Source organism: Acanthopagrus latus, chromosome 18, assembly GCF_904848185.1.
Source record: "Acanthopagrus latus isolate v.2019 chromosome 18, fAcaLat1.1, whole genome shotgun sequence".
Lineage (NCBI taxonomy): Eukaryota > Metazoa > Chordata > Actinopteri > Spariformes > Sparidae > Acanthopagrus > Acanthopagrus latus.
The window spans coordinates 13,434,417-13,456,263 of NC_051056.1; the positions used below are offsets into that span (position 1 = coordinate 13,434,417).

Genomic DNA, 21,847 nt, shown 5'->3' on the forward strand with positions numbered 1-21,847 from the left:
CACTTTTGATTACACAGGAAGTTGTTGTTGGCATGAGGCACCTGAAGTTCAAATCCTCAAGGGATTTTTAAACTGTTTTTGTTACATGTAAGATTTTTGTGAAAACTTGTGAAACTTTTGAACACCACAGGATAGTTTATACGTATTTGCAAAACTGCATCATAACCCAGTCAATCAAATCTGTTGTTACCTTTTACCTCCAGTTAATTCAAATCTCCCCATAATGGTCCAGTGTGCCACTGCTGCTGCACTGGGAAACTCTTGCTTGCTACCTAATGAATCTCATCATATATAAGATGACTTAAGTACAATGTAGGAAGCGTGTTATGAAACGTAATTAAAGAAACATGTTTCTATCACAATATGCGACTCATACACATTCACTTCAACACCAACATTCAGGAGGTTAGAGACATCTGGTGGTGTCTAACGTGTGTGTGTGTGTGTGTGTGTGTGTGTGTGTGTGTGTGTGTGTGTGTGCGTGTGCGTGTATGTGTGTGTGTGTCTGTGTTCAGCCTTTGCAGTAAGCAGGATGTCCTGTCCTCCATGCTGCTATTGTGGAGTGGTCAGCCTGCCAGGCGCAACCCCCAAAAGACCACTTCCCCTCTGTCAAGTGCCTCTCTCTCTATCTCTGTCGCTCACACCCACCCACACACACATGCACACATGCACACAAACACACAGAGCCCCCATGCCAGCCTGAACACAATGGGAATCTGTCCAACACCGCCCTGTCACCTGGCTAAAAATACCTCTTTCGGTGGCCTCAGACATGAAGACTGTATTGTAACAATAGTGTGGCAGCACTCTGATCAGCCAAAATAGCTCTATGATGTGAGACGCTGACGCATCACACAACACGGCGTATTTGACTGGTGTGAGACTCTGAAGATGTCATCCCCATGTTGAACTCTAATTACACTGTCGGCTTCTTTAATTGCACTGCGGTGAAAAGATTATGGTCTTGTTTGGTCTACAGTCTATCATCAAGGGAAGTTCAGTTATTCCATGATGTACACAAGCACTTAAATCTCAATTCACACAATTACAACTCATCAAATAGAGTTTATGAACCCTTCCAGGCCAATATAACTTCATATGTTTACACTGCAAATGAAATGGAATATAGAATATTAAATGCAAGTACAGAATGTGAAGAATTACTCCTAAAATAAGTCAATGCAAACATAAAAGGACTCATCCACAAGTGTATGATAGCTGTTTAATAAACTTATTAGCAATTTATACATCATTTTTTTCCAATAACATTACAAAATGCTTTCAACATATAGACTGAGGCAACAAATTAGAGCTGATTAGACTATGCAATCTGATCTATCGAGGTTGATTCAACTTGATTTGATTTGATTACATTTATTTGAAGTTAGGGGTCTTATTGCAAACAGTAAAATAAAATAATAAAAACATGTTTCTAGTAGGACCGCTGAGCTAACCAGCTAACCGTTGCAGTCAACGAGGCTTGCCCATTAATATGATAACGTGCTGCCCTCTAGCCTGTTCGTTTTCAATGATAATTTCAAGGGAATGTCAGTTTTTACATACTGTACCTTTAAGTACTTGAATAAAGCTTAACAGCAGCAGTGTCTGTTATATTAATATAATGTGTCATGAGGGCTAAATGCAGGCTAATATAGGTGTTTCTGCTCCTGGTACACTGTTGCGCTCCAGCTGATGACACCAGCCAGTGTCCCCTCTCTCCTCCTATTCCTCCCCCTCCCCCTCCTCCTCCTCCTCCCCTCTGCAGGACAGTCGAGGTGCTATTGTCTGGTTTCCTGTGGCCGTGCAAGCAGCTCTCCGCGTGCGTGCGCCCGCGCTGGTGCACGCCCCCGGGTGAGCCTCGCGGTGGACGTGATGCGGTGCTCTCATTTCCAGCGGGCAGGCAGAGCGAGTCCACAGGACCGACTGAGGAACTCGCACCGGCGGGATTTAGTTTGTCCTTAACTCTCAGGCTGCAGTCTGACCCCGGGACAGTTCGAGAGCGGGACCGAGCAGCACCAGAACATCTGAGAGGAAGAATATGGAGCTTTTCTTTTGACAGCTGCGCCGCTGCCACACTGACAAACATCAGTGACCGGGGGAGGTGAGCTGTCACCATCCATTCAGCTGCCAGTAAGTGTCCTCCGCTCCGTCCGCGCACAGTAACATTCATGTGCACAGTCACTAAAACATGTTTTGTCTTCGGCCGGGGAAAACTTTCAGCGGCTGCTTTTCACATGAGAGAGAGAGAGAGAGAGAGAGAGAAGGGACCCTCAGGCTCGTTAATGTTGACCAAGTGCATCCACAGAGATCCAGACAAGTGTTGTGGTTTAAAGGAGCAATATGTAACTTTTAGGGAAGACTAGAGAAAAAAAAAAACCTTCATTAACTGATTTCCATGATGAGAAAAAATTAAGTGTCATCACAGGACAACACAATCTCCAACTTTGTTTATATTTGCAGGACCCCTCTGATGACGGCTTCTTTATCCACCACAACAATATTTCATTATTTCTTAATGTTGTATGTGTAATGTAATGTAAAACTTTCTTTTCCAGAAAACTACATGGCGAACTTCGACAAATAACACCTCTCTGCACAGGCTGATGCATTTTACTGCACAAATAATGTGACCTCATTTAGGTCTTTATTGAATAACAGTGTAATTAGCACCAGTACGCAGTCCCTGCAGATGACAGTAATATCATCATCATATAATTTAGGGTTAAAATTAGGGTCTATCGATGTGGTTTTTTTTTGGGGGGGGGTTCAGAACAGATGTCTATATTTTAAGATTTGCAGGTACAATTTATGGTGTTCCTAAGTACAATTTTGGAGTACTTTACTCTTTTATTTCCATTTTTCTGCTGCTTTATACTCTCTCCACCACATTTATTTGATACATTTACTTACTTGTTACCCAGCAGAGTCACATCGTTCAGTGTTTTACAGGTAATGAATTATAACGTGTTCGCCGATCAGATGTTGTTGTGAGAGGATGATGTGTCACAGTCAGATTTGAATCAGTTTATTTTATCTGCAGTCTGACGGAAAGAGCGCAAGGCTTAAAGGACAAGTTCACCCAAAAATTAAAAGTCAGTCATTGTCTACTCACCGTCACGCCAATAGAAAATCAGGTGAAATTTTGTTCTTCACAAAACATTTCTGGAGCTTCACAGCGAAACAGTGTTGCAGCATTCTCCTGAACAACTGAAGCAGATGAGGACTTGTTCAAACAACTGAAGAAATAAAGACATGAAGTGGCTCCACGTAGCTTTTCCAGTGTGATCCAGATCTCCAGATGCCCCCAAGACCCCAAACTGATTTGAAAGAAGGTCTAACTGATGTCTTGTCAAAGCAGTTTGCTCTTCCTGAGACTTGGATTATAATAGACAAGCTGCATGGAGTCATTTTTAAGTTTTTTTATTTTTTATTTTTTATTTTTTTTTTACATTTCATTACAAGTTCCTACCAGCTTCAGTTGTTTAGGAGAATGCTGCAACGCTGCATTCTCCTGAACAACGCTGTGAATCTGTTTTTAAGGACTGTGAAACTTCACATGACTTTCCATCCACTTTTGGGAGAGAAGATCATGACAAGACTTTCATTCTTTAACAAACATGTTTGGGCACCTTTCCTTAAAGGCCTCAGGAATCTGGTGTTGATTGAATCCAAATCCAGCCAGCACCTTTTGTTTCTCCACAGCTTTATTAAAAATCTGGCTGTGGCTGTTTGATATACACATATGTAATTGATTAATTGATTAATTGTTTGAACTGTACAATATCAAAAAAATGCCCACCATCACACCACCTTTTATTCAAATTTTCTGCTTTAAACTTTTTATTTTGTTTGAGTAAAAGTCCAAACAGTCCAAAACATGTTCAAGTAACTACCATATAATGCTGAGAAAACCTATACATTAAAATGACAGACCAATTAATTGATGGTTTGGTTAATCAACCAACTGTTTGATATTATTTTAACCAAACATTAGGGACTCCTGATGTTGGTGGAGTGTGATAGTAGTTAAAAAACAAACTCTACGGACTGACTTCACAAGCTCTCCCGGCTGTAATCAGTGAAGATGTCTTGTTGTCCACCTTTAGCTCTCTGTGCCTTCTTCCTTCTCCTTACATGTGAGAGAAAGGAACAGCTGGACGCGAGCTGAGCCTGAACCCGATCTGTTCGGATCAGCGGGTCCCAGAGGCCTGTTTCTGTCGCTGCCACGGACGTCTGCGGGGGGAACCCCTTTAACTGTGCAGCTGTCGACGACCTGTACATGAAATCCATACACGCCGACACAGACACAAACACTCAGGCTTCCTAGAAGTTCAAAACATCTTTAAATGTGTCTCTGCTACATGTCTGAGTTTCTTTTAAACATAAACTGTATAGCAGCCAAGTTCAATGTTCTATAGAGTGGACTCCCTGCAGAAACAACATCAGCTGAATATGAAGCCGGCTCTGTCAGAGGTCCTGGGACAGAGCCACAGTACACAGAACCAGAGCGTGTGTGTGTGTGTGTGTGTGTGTGTGTGTGTGTGTGTGTGTGTGTGAGGACTGGCACATATGAGTATTTGCCTGCTTGTGTATGCACGTGTGCAGACTTGTGCATATGCAAGTGTGTGTTTGGTGCAGATGGGTACAGTGAGGGCATTGTGAGGGATGCTGGAGACTTTCTGGGAGGCGTGTGAAAACGCAGTAAAGATGTCACACCGCAGCTGGCACAGGACAGGCCTGATGGACTGCATACACCCACAGCATCGCCTTTGTGTGTGTGTGTGTGGGCGTGTGTGTGTGTGATGAATAGATATTCAGAGAGAATCTTATCCGGAGACACTCAGAATTTTTACAGGCGATGCCAGAGGCCGACCACCTCACTGCTGCTTCAGCTCTGTTGCATAACACAAGATAAGGCCGCTTTAGCTTGTTACATTGGGTGCTGTAGGGATTCAGAGCTGCTCTTACATAAAACTGGAAGACCTAGGATGGAGGTTTTATTAAAGAAAGATAAAAGAATGGTCAGAATCAATAAAGCAGAAGCCAAGATGTCCTGAGCTTTTAGTCCATAATATACAGTATAAACTCTGTGGATCTTACTAAATGCAGCTGGACAGAGTGTTTCAGCCATCTCTCCACCTCAGCTTTAGGATTTCTATTGTATTCTCCAGTTCCAAGGTGAGATAACCCTGATGACATCACATCAAGTTTATTTTGTAAAGCACTGCCTCCAGAGCCTCCTAAGTGTAGTTCTCCTCATGACTACTGTTGACAGAAATTATGAAATGGATGAGATAGTTATTAGTTAAGGCAGCACAATGCAGAAGGATACTTGATTGCTGAGTCTCTTCCCATCTATCCGTCTTTGCATTGTCAGGGGGGGTCTGTAGTCAATCCAAGCTAACATTGGATGAGTGGCGGGGTACGCCAGTCTCATGCCTAGATCACCAAATGCAGCAAATTCAAATGCCAAATCAGATCATGGCCCCGACCCAAAACCATTAACCCAAAGTATATACAATCTGGGACTCAACAATCAACTGTCTTTCCTTAGAATCACCATAACAGTTGCATAGTGTTGCTTTAAGTTCGAAAAATACCTTATCATCTGTTCTGACTGAGAGTCATTTAGATGACACTCAGTCCGGCACTGTATATTTGTTTGGCTCATGACTTTGTGGTTCAGAGTTTGAGCAATATTTATCTGGCAGGGACTGAGAGAGCTTACTGTGAATCACAGTGTGTCAGTGTTTGTGGAGATTTACACAGCAGTGTAGTTGTTTGTGTTTACTTGCTTATTTTTTGACAGAGGGTGCAGGGGAGATGATGGCAGGCTCAAACACTGAAACAGAAGTTTGTTATGCTGCTTGACGCCCATTAAGAACACGTGTAGGATCTCATTCTACTTAGTTCGATTAAATCCAAACCAATGTCTTTGTACACAGCAAGTCTTACGTACACCTTATAAAAGTACAGATGTGATCACTTGAATCGTATGTTGTGTAATATTTGGTCATTACACAACATAATATTTACATCACTGTTCGAAAGCAGTCATTTTATGCAGGGCGATGAGAAAACAGTATAAATGATGTATGGTGTTGAAAAAGTACCCAATCGTCATATTTGAGTGAAGATATTGTGTTAAAATTTTACTTTGGCAGAGGCAAAACTCACCTAGACAAATAGTACTTAAGCAAAAATCTTAAAGTAGCTGAATTAAATGTACTTAAGTATCAAAAGTACAAGTAAATTCTGGCTGTATTTACATGTTTGTCATGTAGGTTTTGCTTTGATGCAGTCTGCAAAATAAGCAGTTGCTCAAGTTATCAAAAAAAGTAAAAGTATAAAACAAGTAAACATTTTCCTCCAAAATGTAGCGGAGTGGAAGTAGAAGAAGCAGAAAATGGAACCAGTCAACTAAAATACAAAAAGTGTGCAGCACTTAAAGGGGCATTCTGTAGTTTTGGAGAAGAAATTCACTCATAATTGTACTATTTACAATATTAATGAGGTAATGATACAAACTGTAATAACAGGCAATAATACAAATTATCAATTTTTTGTACAAGGCACGTGAGAAATCTTTTTTTCCCCTGCAACTGAAACCATTACCATGCTATCACTGCAAATAGCTGCTTTTCAAGATCACTTACCACAGAAAAAGTACCGCCCGCTCACAGGGGACTGTACATGACCGAAGCATCAAAACGGAAGAGTGCACACAACATGTTTACACACAAATCTCCCTTACGAAATCAGTGATTTGATATGGCACAGCTTAAAAAAAAAGGAAAAAAAAGGAAGTGTAGCATGTGATAGGGGAAGCAGATTAGCACTAATATTTTAATTACAACTGCAAATACTGTTAAGTTATCAAAAAAAGTAAAAGTAAAATAAAAAACATTTGCCTCCAAAATGTAGCGGAGTGGAAGTAGAAGAAGCAGAAAATGGAACCAGTCAATTAAAATACAAACAAGTGTGCAGCACTTAAAGGGGCATTCTGTAGTTTTGGAGAAGAAATTCACTCATAATTGTACTATTTACAATATTAATGAGGTAATAATACAAACTGTAATAACAGGCAATAATACAAATTATCAATTTTTTGTACAAGGCACGTGAGAAAACTTTTTTTTCCCCTGCAACTGAAACCATTACCATGCTATCACTGCAAATAGCTGCTTTTCAAGATCACTTACCACAGAAAAAGTACCACCGCTCACAGGGGACTGTACATGACCGAAGCATCAAAACGGAAGAATGCACACAACATGTTTACACACAAATCTCCCTTACGAAATCAATGATTTGATATGGCACAGCTTAAAAAAAAAGGAAAAAAAAGGAAGTGTAGCATGTGATAGGGGAAGCAGATTAGCACTAATATTTTAATTACAACTGCAAATACTGTTAAGTTATCAAAAAAAGTAAAAGTAAAATAAAAAACATTTGCCTCCAAAATGTAGTGGAGTGGAAGTAGAAGAAGCAGAAAATGGAACCAGTCAATTAAAATACAAAAAAGTGTGCAGCACTTAAAGGGGCATTCTGTAGTTTTGGAGAAGAAATTCACTCATAATTGTACTATTTACAATATTAATGAGGTAATAATACAAACTGTAATAACAGGCAATAATACAAATTATCAATTTTTTGTACAAGGCACGTGAGAAAACTTTTTTTTCCCCTGCAACTGAAACCATTACCATGCTATCACTGCAAATAGCTGCTTTTCAAGATCACTTACCACAGAAAAAGTACCACCGCTCACAGGGGACTGTACATGACCGAAGCATCAAAACGGAAGAATGCACACAACATGTTTACACACAAATCTCCCTTACGAAATCAATGATTTGATATGGCACAGCTTAAAAAAAAAGGAAAAAAAAGGAAGTGTAGCATGTGATAGGGGAAGCAGATTAGCACTAATATTTTAATTACAACTGCAAATACTGTTAAGTTATCAAAAAAAGTAAAAGTAAAATAAAAAACATTTGCCTCCAAAATGTAGTGGAGTGGAAGTAGAAGAAGCAGAAAATGGAACCAGTCAACTAAAATGCAAAAAAGTGTGCAGCATTTAAAGGGGCATTCTGTAGAGAAGAAGTTCACTCATAATTGTAATATTCACAGTATTAATGAGGTAATAATATAAACTCAGAAATGTTTTTTTTTTTGTCCATAACTGAATAAACAAGCTGTTGTCAGATGAAAATAAGCTTCCAGAACACTGTTTGAAGCTTGAAAGGTGGCAGGGTCCGCCACATATAAACAAAGTAAAACAATATGAAGTTGTGTTGTTCTTTCAGGTAACTTTGTTTGTAGGATTTTCACTCTCACTTAAGAAAGTTGTTTATTTAGTTTGTTTAGGCATAAAAAAAACAGTCAAAGAAGATCTTTCTCAATTAAAATATCTCTCCGCCAAAACTACAATGTGCACCTTTAAATTACATCAACAACAACATTTTGATCTCACTTTACCTTTTACGTTTTTGGCCATCTCCACACTGTGAATGTTGAACTTGTAGAATATCGAGACTGTTCAAATTACACTGTGATAGAGATGAGATAGTTAGCGCTCTAAAAACTCAACACATTCCCAACAATCTAAGTTCATGTTCTGTTTCACGCACTCAAATATACACAACATTGCTTCAAGTAAAACAAGTAAATACATTGTGCTCCACAGTGTCAAATCATTTGAATTGTTCCTGCTTGACAACAAAACTACTGTGTCTCTCAGCAACCCTGTTCTGTGATGGTGGGAGCAGCTCTGCACTGCTTTTGTACCACGTCAGCATGCCGACTTATATACTTCCTCCAGTTGGAGCTCAGCCTTGGACTGAACACTGGCTGTGAATGAATGTAGCTGAAGTGTGTTTTGCCTCCTGATCTACAAGAACAAGTTTCTGGCAGCGATTTGCATCTCACAGTCCTGATGACAGCCTGATGAAACACTGCCATGTGAACTAAAACCCTGCGGACAGATGAGACGTTATTTATACTGACAGATAACACATGAACTACACGCAAATGATCCTGAATGTTACGGTGATTGCACTGAAAATGGAGCAAAATACAGTCGCACAGTGGATTTTTTGACATTTCTCATATTTTTCCTTCTCCTACCTTGGTCCAAATCAAGAGCTTAATGTTAAATGGATGAAATCGAATTGACTTTTATGCTGGACATTAAACATTCAGATTCTATACACTTTAATACACTAAACATACTAAATGTGTGCATGGTATGATGTTTAAAGGCACACAGGTCGACCATGTGCTTCATCTCATGGGGAGCTGGAATTGTTTGCTTGTTGCTCTGTAACTTTTTTAGTGAGGAAGTGACCGTGTTCTTTTCCTTTTCTCCACAGGATGACTGACCAGCCCTGCAGGCGTGCATCCTGACTGTCTCTGTCTCCGTTTGTGTCTGAACGTCCACGATGACTTGGAGGGGACTCGACTGGTGGATCCCCTGCTGACACCATCGATCCCCAGACATCCGCTGCCGCTCCCCCCTTTCCTGACGCTTTGGTGTACCCATTTTCTCTGGAACCCGCATTCCTTTTTAAGCTTCCATCATGGCCAGCCTGGTGCTCAACGAGACTGGAATGGAGGACTGCGGCATCGACGACTCTTTCAAGTACAACCTGTACTCGGTGGTTTACAGTGTGGTCTTTGTCCTGGGCCTGATCACCAACTGCGCTGCCCTCTTTGTTTTCTGCTTCCGGATGAAGATGCGCAACGAGACCACCATGTTCATGACTAATTTAGCGTTATCCGATTTAGTATTTGTCTTCACGCTGCCGTTCAAGGTCTTCTACAATGTGAACCGCCACTGGCCATTTGGAGACGGGCTGTGCAAGGTATCAGGAACAGCCTTCATCACCAACATCTATGGCAGCATGCTCTTCCTCACCTGCATCAGTGTGGACCGCTTCCTGGCGATAGTCTACCCTTTCCGCTCCCGCTCCATCCGCACCCGCAGGAACGCGGCGCTGGTGTGTGCCGCCGTGTGGCTGACCATCGTAGGCGGCGGGATATCGGTGACCTTCTTCTCCACCATCAACAGCACAAACAGAGCCACCACGTGTTTCGAGGGCTTCTCCAAGAGCACCTGGAGGACTTACCTGTCCAAAATCACCATCTTCATCGAGGTGAGTGATGATTCGTGTGAACATGTACACTACATTCATACCGTGGTTACAATACCATTTTACACACAGATGTTTAATAGGATATAAATGAGGAAGTAATGATGTTTGATATCCAAGGTCGGAGGTTAAATGTACTGTGACATCATGATATTATGCAGAGAATGCTACAGCTCTGGAACACCAGCATGTCGTGAACAAACAGGCATACAACCACGATGTGGTTATTCTGAGAAGAAATTCACTCATAATTGTACTATTTACAATATTAATGAGGTAATAATACGAACTGTAATTAGTCTTTTGTCAGTGTCACTTCTTTTAGCAGTCAAAAAACCTAAATATTCTTAATTTATTGCCATTATTGTCAAAGGAAAGCTGCCAATCCTCACAATTAAGGAGCTGAAACCAGCGAATGTTTGACTCTTTTCCTTAACGAATTACCAAAATGATACTTGATTATCCATAACCAAATTTTAACTTGTGTATTTCACAGATTGTGGGCTTCCTTCTCCCTCTCCTGGCCAACTTGGTATGTTCCTCTCTTGTACTGCGGACGCTGCGGCGCCCGGTGACTGTCGGTCATGGCTGTGACAGTAAGAGACGTGTCCTACGGATGATTCTGGTCCATCTTGGCATCTTCATCATCTGCTTCGTCCCCTATAACTCCATCCTCTTCCTGTACGCCCTGGTGCGGACCCAGGCCCTGGCTAACTGCGCCGTGGAGCGCTTCGCCCGAACTCTCTACCCCATCACTCTCTGCCTGGCCAGCCTCAACTGCTGCCTGGACCCTGTGGTGTACTACTTCACCTCAGAGAGCTTCCAAAAAAGCCTGACCATGGGAGGAAAAGGGTCCGGCTCCCGGCCTGAGAGCATCCCCCGCAGCGACACGGAGACCCAGGACACAGCAAACACACTCCCCAGAGACACACACACCGTGGCCAGCAACGGGAAAGACTCAAAGATGTCTGAGAGTCAGTTCTGACTCAGCAGGGAAGACAGAAGGTGAAGAAGGACACGGTGGGTTTGAGTTAAAAAATAAAGCAATCAGCTGTTTGTTCCTTGAAGTGGCAAACACATAACTCAGCAGATTAGTTTAGTCCTGAGGTAAGTCCTGAGGTATGGCCTGGGCTTTACGGATTAATCCACCACTGGAGAGCAGAGGAATGTATCTGTGTGTGTTTGTTATGAGACACTACAGGGACCAGAGACCCAGCCACACGGGGACTAATGTCCAGAGACACGCCGAGCCTGTAAAAGAGACTCCAACACATCATCACTCAGGCTTAACACACACACACACAAACACTCACGAACGCACTGGATTGTGGAGGAGATGGAGAGATTTCCGTCCGCATTGTTGAAATATGCTGTTTAGTACTTTTGTAATACACTGAGCCCATAAATTGTATTGCTCTAAAGTCCAAGCTTTCACAGTACATTGTATCATTGTAGACATTGATGTTATGACACTATAAAGTTTGGTGAGAGCCATTGTTATGATAACACAGCAGCGCGCTGACCTGCTGAGTTAAATGTGTCTCATGTTGAAGTTTGAGGCCATTAAATGTCTATTTTGAATCTCTTTCGTGGCTGCATTTATTATTTCTGCTCCCCGCCTGGTGTCTGTTGGTTCGCTCAAACACACTCTGAAGTGGCCTTTGTCAGCATGACTGTAGGTTTGAACTCACGGGGGAGTTTTTCTACTCTACTCGCCTCATTTTCATCTGGCAGCCAGTGAAGATATTGTTCTCGGAGCAGAGGGCAGCGCTGATCCATTCGAGGACCTTGGCCTGTGTGCTGTGTCACAGGCCAAATGCTTATTATGGCTGGTGCAATGGTCCATTGTTTGCTTCTGAATGAGGTCTCTCTGTCTTAATCTGGCCTTAGACTACAGATCTGCTCAAAGTCTCTTACGCACAGAAATGTGCACACACGCCAAAGTACGAGGGAACGCTGTTGAATAAAAACTTGAAATCATTCTGTTACACTGCACGGAGCCCAAAAAAAGCAGTGTCAGCAGATCCAGGATTTTGCTGAATTTGCATGCATACATGTGTGGCATGTTTGTTGAATACTTTTATGCAAATGGTCCTAAGTGTGATATCAGTCCAACTTTAATTGTGCACCACTGCAGTGGGAAACCTTGTCATGCCATCATTTTGAAGGGAAAATCATTTGTGACGGGCAAACGTAAATCTGTCTTTAAATCATCTAGTTCAACTTTGGTCAATGCAAATTTGCATTGGTGACTGATGACAAACCATCTCCACTGTGCTATAAAGGTCCAGTGTGTAGAATTTGTAGGCAGAAATGGAATCTAATATTCATACTTATGTTTTCATTAGTGTGTAATCACCTGAAGCTGAGAATCCTTGTGTTTTTGTTCCCTTAGAATCTACAGAAGGAGTGGGTCCACCATGCTCCACCATGTTTCTACTATAACCCAGTTTTTGGATAAACGAAACACTGGCTATAGAGAGGGCCTTAAGTGTTTTTAGTGGCCAGTGTATGAGCAGGGGGAGACAAGGGGTGTTTATTTGGTTCCAAGCTGCAACTGGACCCCAACATGCTACCAAATCCTACACGCTGGGGCTTCAAGGGAATGATGGGCTAGAGTCCAAAACAGGGTAAGATTTGGTAGCATATTAGTTGAGTTAAACCAAACACGTTTATTTAATCTCCCTATATTAGAGTGTAACCTGTGGTACAAATGAGCAGTTGCTTGCATACAGTTATGAGACACGAATCGATGGTACAAATACTTACATTTTCCTGTTAGCAACTGAGCTAAGCGAGGATTGGTATGCTAGCTAGCTTTGAGAGCCAGGTAAAGTTTTGTAGTCCACAAAACATTTCAGGAGCTTCAAAGCAAAATAGTGTTGCAGCATTCTCCTAAACAGCTGAAGAAGATGGGGACTTGTTATATACACAAATAAATAATCATGAAACAACGCTCCAGAAATGTGTTTTGGACTACAAAACTTTCATTTTTTGGTGAACCTATCCTTTAACACCGTATCAAAGTTAACTGTGTACAGAACTATAAATAAAACAGGACTGTACAGAGAGATCAGAAAAAAAGCTCAGAGAGCTATTGTGACCACTTGAGATACGCTTGCTTTAACAGTGACAGCGTTGAGCTGCTGTGAGGACCAGCAGTATTATGTCTCATATATATGTTTCTATATGCATACAGGCGTCAGCTGCAGAGGGGACATCAAACAAGTTGTTGATCCTTTCAGTCATAAAGCCACGCACATTTAGAGATACATGGATTTAGAGATACATGGCCGTACTTGGGAATGTAACAGGCCTCTATACCTGCAGCAGCTGAATGAACAGTGGTGGGAGAGAGAAAAAAAGCTCTAGTAATCCTAGTTGCCCTCTCTGTTAGTGTGACTGATGTGACCATGTGCATCCAGCAGCAGCAGCAGCAATGGAGAGACAACAGTGGATGGACTCAACTGGGGATTTGGGGTCAAGGGTAATGCTAATACACTGGAGTGCACAGAAGTGCTATCGAGCAGGAAATAAGTGGAGTGGGAGTGTTTGAAAAACATGCAAGATATCCCCCCCCCCCCCCCCCCACACACACACTTTTACTGGTTCATGTCAAGGATGTGTGGAAACACTGCAACACGAGACACTCAGTCACTTCATATGTCTCCTTTTAAGGAGCAATCTGCGCTTTTAACTGTAGAAGAAAAAAAGTGTTCTGACATACAGTAAACTGAGTGTATTGGGATGTTCTGACCTCTAGTGGCCATCAGTTGGAACAAACATTTTAGTGAAAACACAAGGATAGACACCGCTGACCATTAACTATCATGTGTCTCTTGCTGATCATCAGGCTGTCCCGGCTCTGTACTTAAGTGTATGCACTGAGGTGAAACTGCGCTGCAACAGCACAGGAAGGCCACAGAAAATGTGGCATTGCCTGAGAACGAATGCAGAAGTCAGTTTCTCAGGCTTTTGACATCATTTGCATCCGGAGGTGTGAAACAGGCTGGGTAAATATCAGTCATGTTTCTAAACTGTGGCTTTGCATGTACAAGGCACGTGAGAAATTTTTTTTTTTCCCCCCTGCAACTGAAACCATTACCATGCTGTCACTGCAAATAGCTGCTTTTCAAGATGAATTACCACAGAAAAAGTACCACCCAGTCACAGGGACAGGACAGGACCGAGGCATCGAAAAGGCAAGAGTGCACATAACATGTTTGAGCACAAATCTACCTTACGAAACCAATGATTTGATATGACACAGCTGTCAAAAAAAAAAGAGAAGGGAAGTGTAGCATCTGATAGGGGAAGCGGATGAGCACTTACATTTTCATTACAACTACAAATACTGCAGGATGTAAATTGAGACATTTACTTGCCCAAGTCGTGCAATATGTTAGTCTACGTGTGACCATAAAAACTGCAAGAAACTGACACACTGCTGCGTTCACGCACCAGATCCCAACATTTCAAATGTAAGAGAGACACTCTGCTATCTGTCTGCCTGATGGTCTTATCTTGGATGAGTGTCATCACCTGTCAGTGCTCTCATTTTGCCTTCCTGACCACAAAAACACCCTTGTGGCCAAGGCTGCCTGCATCACTGACGTAGCTGATGGTAGAAAAACACACACATGCGTGAGGGCAGAGCTTCCCCTTCCCCTCATCCCCATTAGACAGTGAGAGTCAGCCTTAGAACAGCCCACGTCAGACATCATCACCTCATGCAACAACACAAACAGAAACCACATCTTTGGCGGGCAGATGCTGAGTTTTTTCTCTCTGCTGCTTCCAGCGCCACAGGAGGGTTTGCTGTCTGCCGTTAACCTCGTTCAGCTCCAGAAGGAGAGTGTGTCGCTGTTCACAGAGGAGTGTGGAGCCGATGGAGCATGTGGCCACTGGTGGTCACTCCTGGGTCTGACCTCTCCTCCTCCACGCTGATCCTATAGACGGAAACACAAGGTAATCATACGGCTTTCATGAAGAGAAATAATGACCATCAGGGTGGTCAAGCTTCTGTGCTTCGTCTGAACATTTGTGGTTTAAAGTCATGCTTCATGTTTTGCTGATGATAGCAGCTCTCTTGTCATATCCTCTTTCACTGTCGCATCAAAAGCTCATCAGCATGTGTCAGAAAACAGAGGCATTATTAAAGCGGGCAAAGGGGTTTGGATTTTTTTGTCTTTTGCCATGCATGAGAAAGTCGTGAAATGTCATCAGAGATTTGTTCTTCAACACTGACACGTGAGACAAATTGTTCAAATGTGTTTGTTTTTTTCACACAATGTTGAGAGAAAAGCAAAGTGCCACTTTAGCTTATGTTTCATGAAAGCTGACTGTGTCCTAACGCTTGAGTTTGAGGAAGTCACACTGCCAGTGTTGCGCAAACCTTAACTGTACAGGTAACACGAGGGTGTCCGTTGGCTGACTGTGCCCCCAACAGCCAATAGGAGGAAGTCAAATTTACAGTAAAGCAGCAAAAATAATGGCAGTTGCTGGTTCTCGTTTCTCTCTCATGGAGCTGGTAGAGGAAGGGTGTGGTCTCATCTTAATGGCAAAAGGAAGGCCGATGCATCTGTGATAAGCAGTTTTTCTGTCTGTTTCTCGATGACACTTCCCCTACTGCAATCTTTGACTACACAAAGTCAGCTCAGATTTATGTACGCTTTGTCAGCTTTTTAGTTTAGCATCCAGTAAATACATCGCAAAAACACTCCGGTTTCATACAATAATCTGGATGACAGCTGTAAGACTGTGCAAGATCTTTTTTTGTGGCGGGTTGCTGCACATTTCCTGTTGCATTTACAAAATACAGGATTTGATATTTAACGGTATCTCTGTCTAATATTTGGGCACCACTTTATAATCATGCAGGAAGTTACAATCACAGGCTTTGTTATTAATTTATGAGAAGAATTTGTGGGTTGCCAGGTTGTAAACATCTTACAGTTTATCCTGCACCAGTATTCTGGATATCATTCAACCACTTATGAATATTTAATGAGCAGATTGTTGAAAATCCTTATATTAAAGGCAAAGTTGTGCTTGTTTTAACTGTCCGAGTAATAATAATGATAATAATAATAATAATAATGATGATAATGATAATAATAATAATAATAATGATGATAATGATAATAATAATAATAATGATAATAGTAATATATGCAATTTGTATCTAACCGTATCTCTCTGTCAACCTGCTGGCTTACTACAAAATGAGGAACTGCGGAACAACTCATGTCAAGTCTGTGGTTGTACATGCTGACAAAAATAAAACGCAGTCCAAAAGGACATTGGAAGTAATGACAAGCCAAATAAAACAAGCGTTAAAGGAGGAAGAACACCAGCCAAAGATAGATGGGAAACTGAAATTTATACAGTTTCATGAGAGCTGGGCAAACACTAGCTGCTGAGGGAGATTGTGATATATTTACTTTAAAAATGTACTCTATTACAGTTTCTATCTTTCAAAACAATGTAGTCAGTAAAATAATCAGTGTTTCAAAACGTTAATGCAACTGGATTACTTTCCATTACTTCTGGATTACCGCTATGCCAAACATATGCAAATAAAAGTGAGAGAAGAGAAATATCAATAAGTTGACTTTTATTTAATCTTAAGTAAGAAGTGTGCATTCTGTGAGAACTCTTACAGTAATAATGTTACTAATCCCCCTTTTTACTGGATGAATACTCTAGTTACATACTTTTTTCTGCAACTTTACTCACAGTTTTGGTTAGTTTATCTATCCTGATTACATATTCCGCTCTGTCACTCATCCAGACTGTGTATGATCAAAAACCCTTGAAAAGCCCCTCATAGAACTTGAGGAGAGATTAGTTTTCAAACCCCCAGCTAGAAGGAAGAATTGTCTTGCAACATGGCAACGAAATTGCTCTGAACAGTAGTTTATCAGACATTATTAATAAGTAATGTATTAATGTTAATGCATGGAATAAAAGAGACAATATTTCTGGTTCTGCTGTATTGATTTCAATCATTTGTTTGTAAACTGTTCACAATGTTAAAGGAGTGCAACAGTAGACCAGTTAACTGCTTTCTTATAACCTGGTGCCCACATTACCCACAATGCCACTGAGTGACTACATGCAGCTTCCTCTGGAGCCACAAAAGTGTTTATACTACAGTTTCCGCATGGCCAGCAGTACTTCATAAGACCTGTAAACACACTTCAGTGTATACAATTGGAGGAGAAATACATACTTTTATGTATTTCAATAATACAGTAATGAAAAAAATACAAGCTATTAAAGTATTTTGTCATATATTACATCTATTTTTATGCCCTACAAATACTCAAACGTCTTTAATATACATATTTAAAATACAATGCTGCACATCTCTGGTTACAGCTCTTATTAGAGCAGTATAAACAGAACCAATGCAATAGTAATATGTAAATTATTTTAGAAATGCATCACATCAATCATCAGTCAACTCATTGTTCTCTCTCAGGTGTTATGGCAGTGTGAGCACATTCAAATGACTCTGAACACAACTCCAGGCTTTGGGGAGGACCAATCCCTCTCAAACTGTAGCCACAATATGACCAGCTGGGATCAGAGCATGGATACGATGTACTTCTACTTCTACCTGCTGCTCTTCATCCCAGGGCTGCTGCTCAACACCACCGCTCTGTGGTTTCTCTGCAGTCATATCAGGTACACAAACACACACACATGCAAGTTAATCAAAAAACACAATCTGGAGGTGGTTAACTGTTTTGCATGTTGCTCCACAGCAAGAAGACCAAGGCGGTGATCTTCATGATAAACCTTGCATTAGCGGACCTGGCCCACATCCTCTCTCTGCCCCTCAGGATTTATTATTACAGCACACACTCTTGGCCATTTGGAAAAGGCGTCTGTTTGTTCTGCTTCTACCTTAAATATCTCAACATGTACGCCGCCATAGTGTTCCTGGTAAGCAGGCAGTTGACTGGAATATTGTGAAGACAATAAAAATGACAGTAAAGCAATTTCTCATGAATTTGATAAGAGTCAAGTAGACAACTTTGGAAATAACAGGAAGTAATCCCAGTCATGCCTGACTCCCTTTTCCTCAGCACCTTGTTTCAAATGCATTGCCATGTATCTGGTTTATTGTTGAGCACCGTAGAGAGGAATTTTTTTTGGAGGCCAACCTGAAAGTTAGCATCGCCCTGGTTGTCTGGACAAAAAGCCAGCGGGATTTTTCCGTTTAGGACTCTTGCAGAATTTGTGAGCTCTTTGGCAAACACAAGTTTATGACACTTACTCATTTTATTCAGCAAGACAAGCTTCACAAGTAAAAAACACTTTTATGATTTTTGAAGATGCAATCGCCAGAATTTAAAAGCCAACATCAGGCAATAGACAAAGTACAACACTGTCACATGACTTCAACATCACAACCACTAAGATTCCTACTACACTCAGTTTGGACAGTTTGACTGGGAACAGTTTGCAAGTCAGTATTTGATGTTTAAGTCCTTGAAAAACGTGCTGGCAACCAAACTGTAAAAGCTTCAGAGTCTCAAGTGGGTAATTTCATTACATATTTCATATCATGGAGCAAAACTGAAAAATCTCTTAAGTTTGTGTCAACCACAGACCTGATTTCACACATCTGACATCATTCCTCTATTGTCCCCATTTTTTTCCTGTTTCCAGGTGTGTATCAGTGTCCAGAGGTGTGTCTTCCTGCTTGATCCGTTTGCCGCTAGACGTTGGAGGCGGCGCTATGACTTGTTGATCAGTATCATAGTGTGGGTGGTGGTCGGCCTGGGCTGCTCACCTTTCATTCTGATGCGGAGCAGCAGCAGCAGCAGCAGCAGCAGCAGCAGCAGCAGCAGCAACACCACCACCACCACCACCGCCAATGCCAGCACCGGCTGTTTTAAGGACCTGCCCATGCGTCGTCTGCCCGTCTCTCTGGCGGTCACCATGATGGGTCTCGCTGAGCTGTTTGGCTTTGTGATTCCTTTGGCTTGCATCAGTTATAGCTCTATCCGCATCACTCAGTCCCTCAACCAAAAACAGACCCAGGATCGGCAGAACTCAACTGCATTAAACCCCTCGGCACGCAGCCGGCTCCAGTCAGTCACCTCCAACGGTCAGACTGATCACGAAACCTACATGAGCGGTGAGAAGCGGCGCGCCCTGCGGATGGTGCTGAGCTGCTTTGCCCTCTTCTTGTTCTGCTTTGCCCCCTACCACCTCAACTTCCTGCTTTACCTGATGGTGTCGCAGGGCATTGTGTCCCACTGTCCCACAAGTCTGGCTGTGCGGAAGTTCCACCCAGTGTCTCTGTGCCTGGCAAGCTTAAGCTGCTGCCTCAACCCCCTCCTCTATTACTTTCTAACTTCTGATTTCAGACTGCGCCTCAACAAGCGCACCTCCTCCTTCACTGCCTCGCTCCTTTCTTCCCCGATCAGCTCCCCGATCCAGCGTCCTGCACAGCACAGGATGACGAGCATGGAGAGTAGCTGCTCGATTATAGATTAGCATTATCCAGATGTTTTTATTAATTTAGCCTCATGGAGCGACACAGCTTAACGTGACAAACAGATGTGTCTTCATGATGAATTCTGTTGGACTTGATGACAGTGGCGATTCTAGACCGGTCTTAATAGGGGGGCCAGGTTGGGGCCAGCTTTTTTGTTAGGGGGCACATACAACCCGGAAATAAAGACAAATCCCTCATTCAGACAAAACAGTGTTTACAATTTCGACAATTCTTATTGGGGAGTAAACTGCTGAGACACTTTATTTCCGCCTTTCCTCTCTGTGCATAATCATTGTAAGAAATCTGTCATTGTATTATTGATGCAGACTCCCTGTCGGGGGGGCCACAGGGGGGTCCAGACTCAGAGTTACAGGGGCACTGGCCCCTGTTGCCCCCCCAGAACCGCCCCTGCTTGATGAGATGAGATGATTTCACATGTCGCAGCTGCCTGAATACAAACTGACCCAAAGAGCTTTGACCCTGATGTGAGGAACCTCCCAGAGGATACGAGTTCAGAACAAACAGCTCTTCAATCTGCAGCTAAAATGATGTCCGTGTCAGCACCCCATATCAATGTGAATATCATCATAGTTGCAACACAGTACCCAGAATAACTGTTGGCAAAGTTTGTTTCTGCAAACCCACAGATAAATTGAAACTTTTCATTTCTTTATGGTCCAATGTCCTGTGCTTAGGTTAAAGTACAAAAACCCATTAGGGTAAGTGTAAGGAAAAAAAAAAAAAAAAACTGCTCTGGATGCCACAAACATGGCTGGAAATGTCCAGAGGTCTCATAACAAACAGACAGTTGTTGTCACAAAGGCAGCCGGAGATGGCCTGACTTTCTGTGAAAATATTGTTTTATTGTCGCCAACAACATGGCTGCTGACAGGCTTACAGATGCTAAAACACTGTGGCCCCTCCTCAGAAATATCCAGCGTTTCAACACTTACAAATCCAAAACAGCACTCTGCTTACCAGCATTGATGGGATGGGATGGGGTTTTTTTGGTTAGTTTTTTTTTTTTTAACCGAATTACAATTTACTATTTGCACTATTTAACTGGTTTCCACATATACAAACTTTAGCTATATTCTAATACAGCTCTGAACTTTTGTCAAGTTTGGGCAGTTTCAGCTCAGACTGGGCTTCTCTTTATCAGTCCTATCTAGCAACCCTGCTTGCCAGCCTCGTCATCTGTACCTCTTAGCACCCCACCCTCCACTTCACACATTTTGTACAAATGTCACATAGTCCATGACACATACATATGGGTGTATCTGTGGTTTGCTGAAACGTTAAATAAAAGAGCACTATGTAGTTTAGGGAAGGACGTTTTAATCAGAAGAAAAATATCCTTAACAATTTATGTCTATTTTGTTTTTATGACTGAACAAACTGAAAAAACTGACCTTAAAGAACAACACAATTTCATACTGTTTCACTTGTTAATATGTGGCGGACCCTGCCACCTTTCTAGATTCAAACAGTGTTCTGGGGACCTTTTATTCCTCTAAGATCAGCTTGTTTATTCAAAAATGAAAAATAAATAACTCAAAGTTTGTATTATTACCTCAATGATATCATAAATATAAAAATTCTGAGTTTAAATTTCTTCTCCAAAACTACATAGTGCCCTTTTGAAGCAAACTTTTTATCCTGGGGACCGAGCTGACAGTTGCCCTGCGTGTAGTTTAAACTTTAGTAAAAATGCTACAATTTCAAATAAGCTATGTGAAACTGCATGTAAACACATGTGAATGTACTGTAAATAAAAGCAGGTCTGTGCTTTTTTGTCTCACCTGGTGCTATGATGTTTACATTTTGTGTCTGATCTGCCTTCAAAGTGAGGTTTCCTCTGTGCAACAGAAATACGAAAACAGGTGCCATCTCTTTTTCTGCCATACTTCCTCTCACAATGCAAAGTGGTGAAGACAGTTGGCAGCAGTTGCAGCAGCTCTGAAAACCAGTAACTGCCAGGCTCTGAGGTCGGCATTCAAACTGACAGCCACCCCGCTCACCCACCCACCTCCTCCTGCATCTGCTGAACGCCCGAGTCTGAGCCAACTGTGTGGCCGCTCTCGCCACCTGGCAGATGTACGCAGCCCACCTTCACAAGAGCTGACTCACCCGCCAGATATCCATCCACTTCTTTATTCATAACTATTTTTGCTGT

General features: G+C 42.0%; 2 protein-coding genes across 2 annotated transcripts; both read left to right on the forward strand.

Annotated features, from left to right (window-relative positions):
• The first annotated feature begins 1,805 nt into the window (after positions 1-1,805).
• Positions 1,806-11,750, forward strand: lpar4 (lysophosphatidic acid receptor 4). Its single transcript, XM_037076763.1, has 3 exons — positions 1,806-2,130; positions 9,375-10,157; positions 10,651-11,750. The coding sequence occupies exons 2-3, from the start codon at positions 9,582-9,584 to the stop codon at positions 11,137-11,139; spliced, it is 1,065 nt and encodes a 354-aa protein (XP_036932658.1). The 5' UTR covers positions 1,806-2,130; positions 9,375-9,581; the 3' UTR covers positions 11,140-11,750.
• Positions 11,751-14,821: 3,071 nt separating this feature from the next.
• Positions 14,822-21,168, forward strand: p2ry10 (P2Y receptor family member 10). Its single transcript, XM_037076761.1, has 4 exons — positions 14,822-15,122; positions 17,641-17,846; positions 17,927-18,107; positions 18,837-21,168. The coding sequence occupies exons 2-4, from the start codon at positions 17,668-17,670 to the stop codon at positions 19,668-19,670; spliced, it is 1,194 nt and encodes a 397-aa protein (XP_036932656.1). The 5' UTR covers positions 14,822-15,122; positions 17,641-17,667; the 3' UTR covers positions 19,671-21,168.
• Positions 21,169-21,847: the final 679 nt, after the last annotated feature.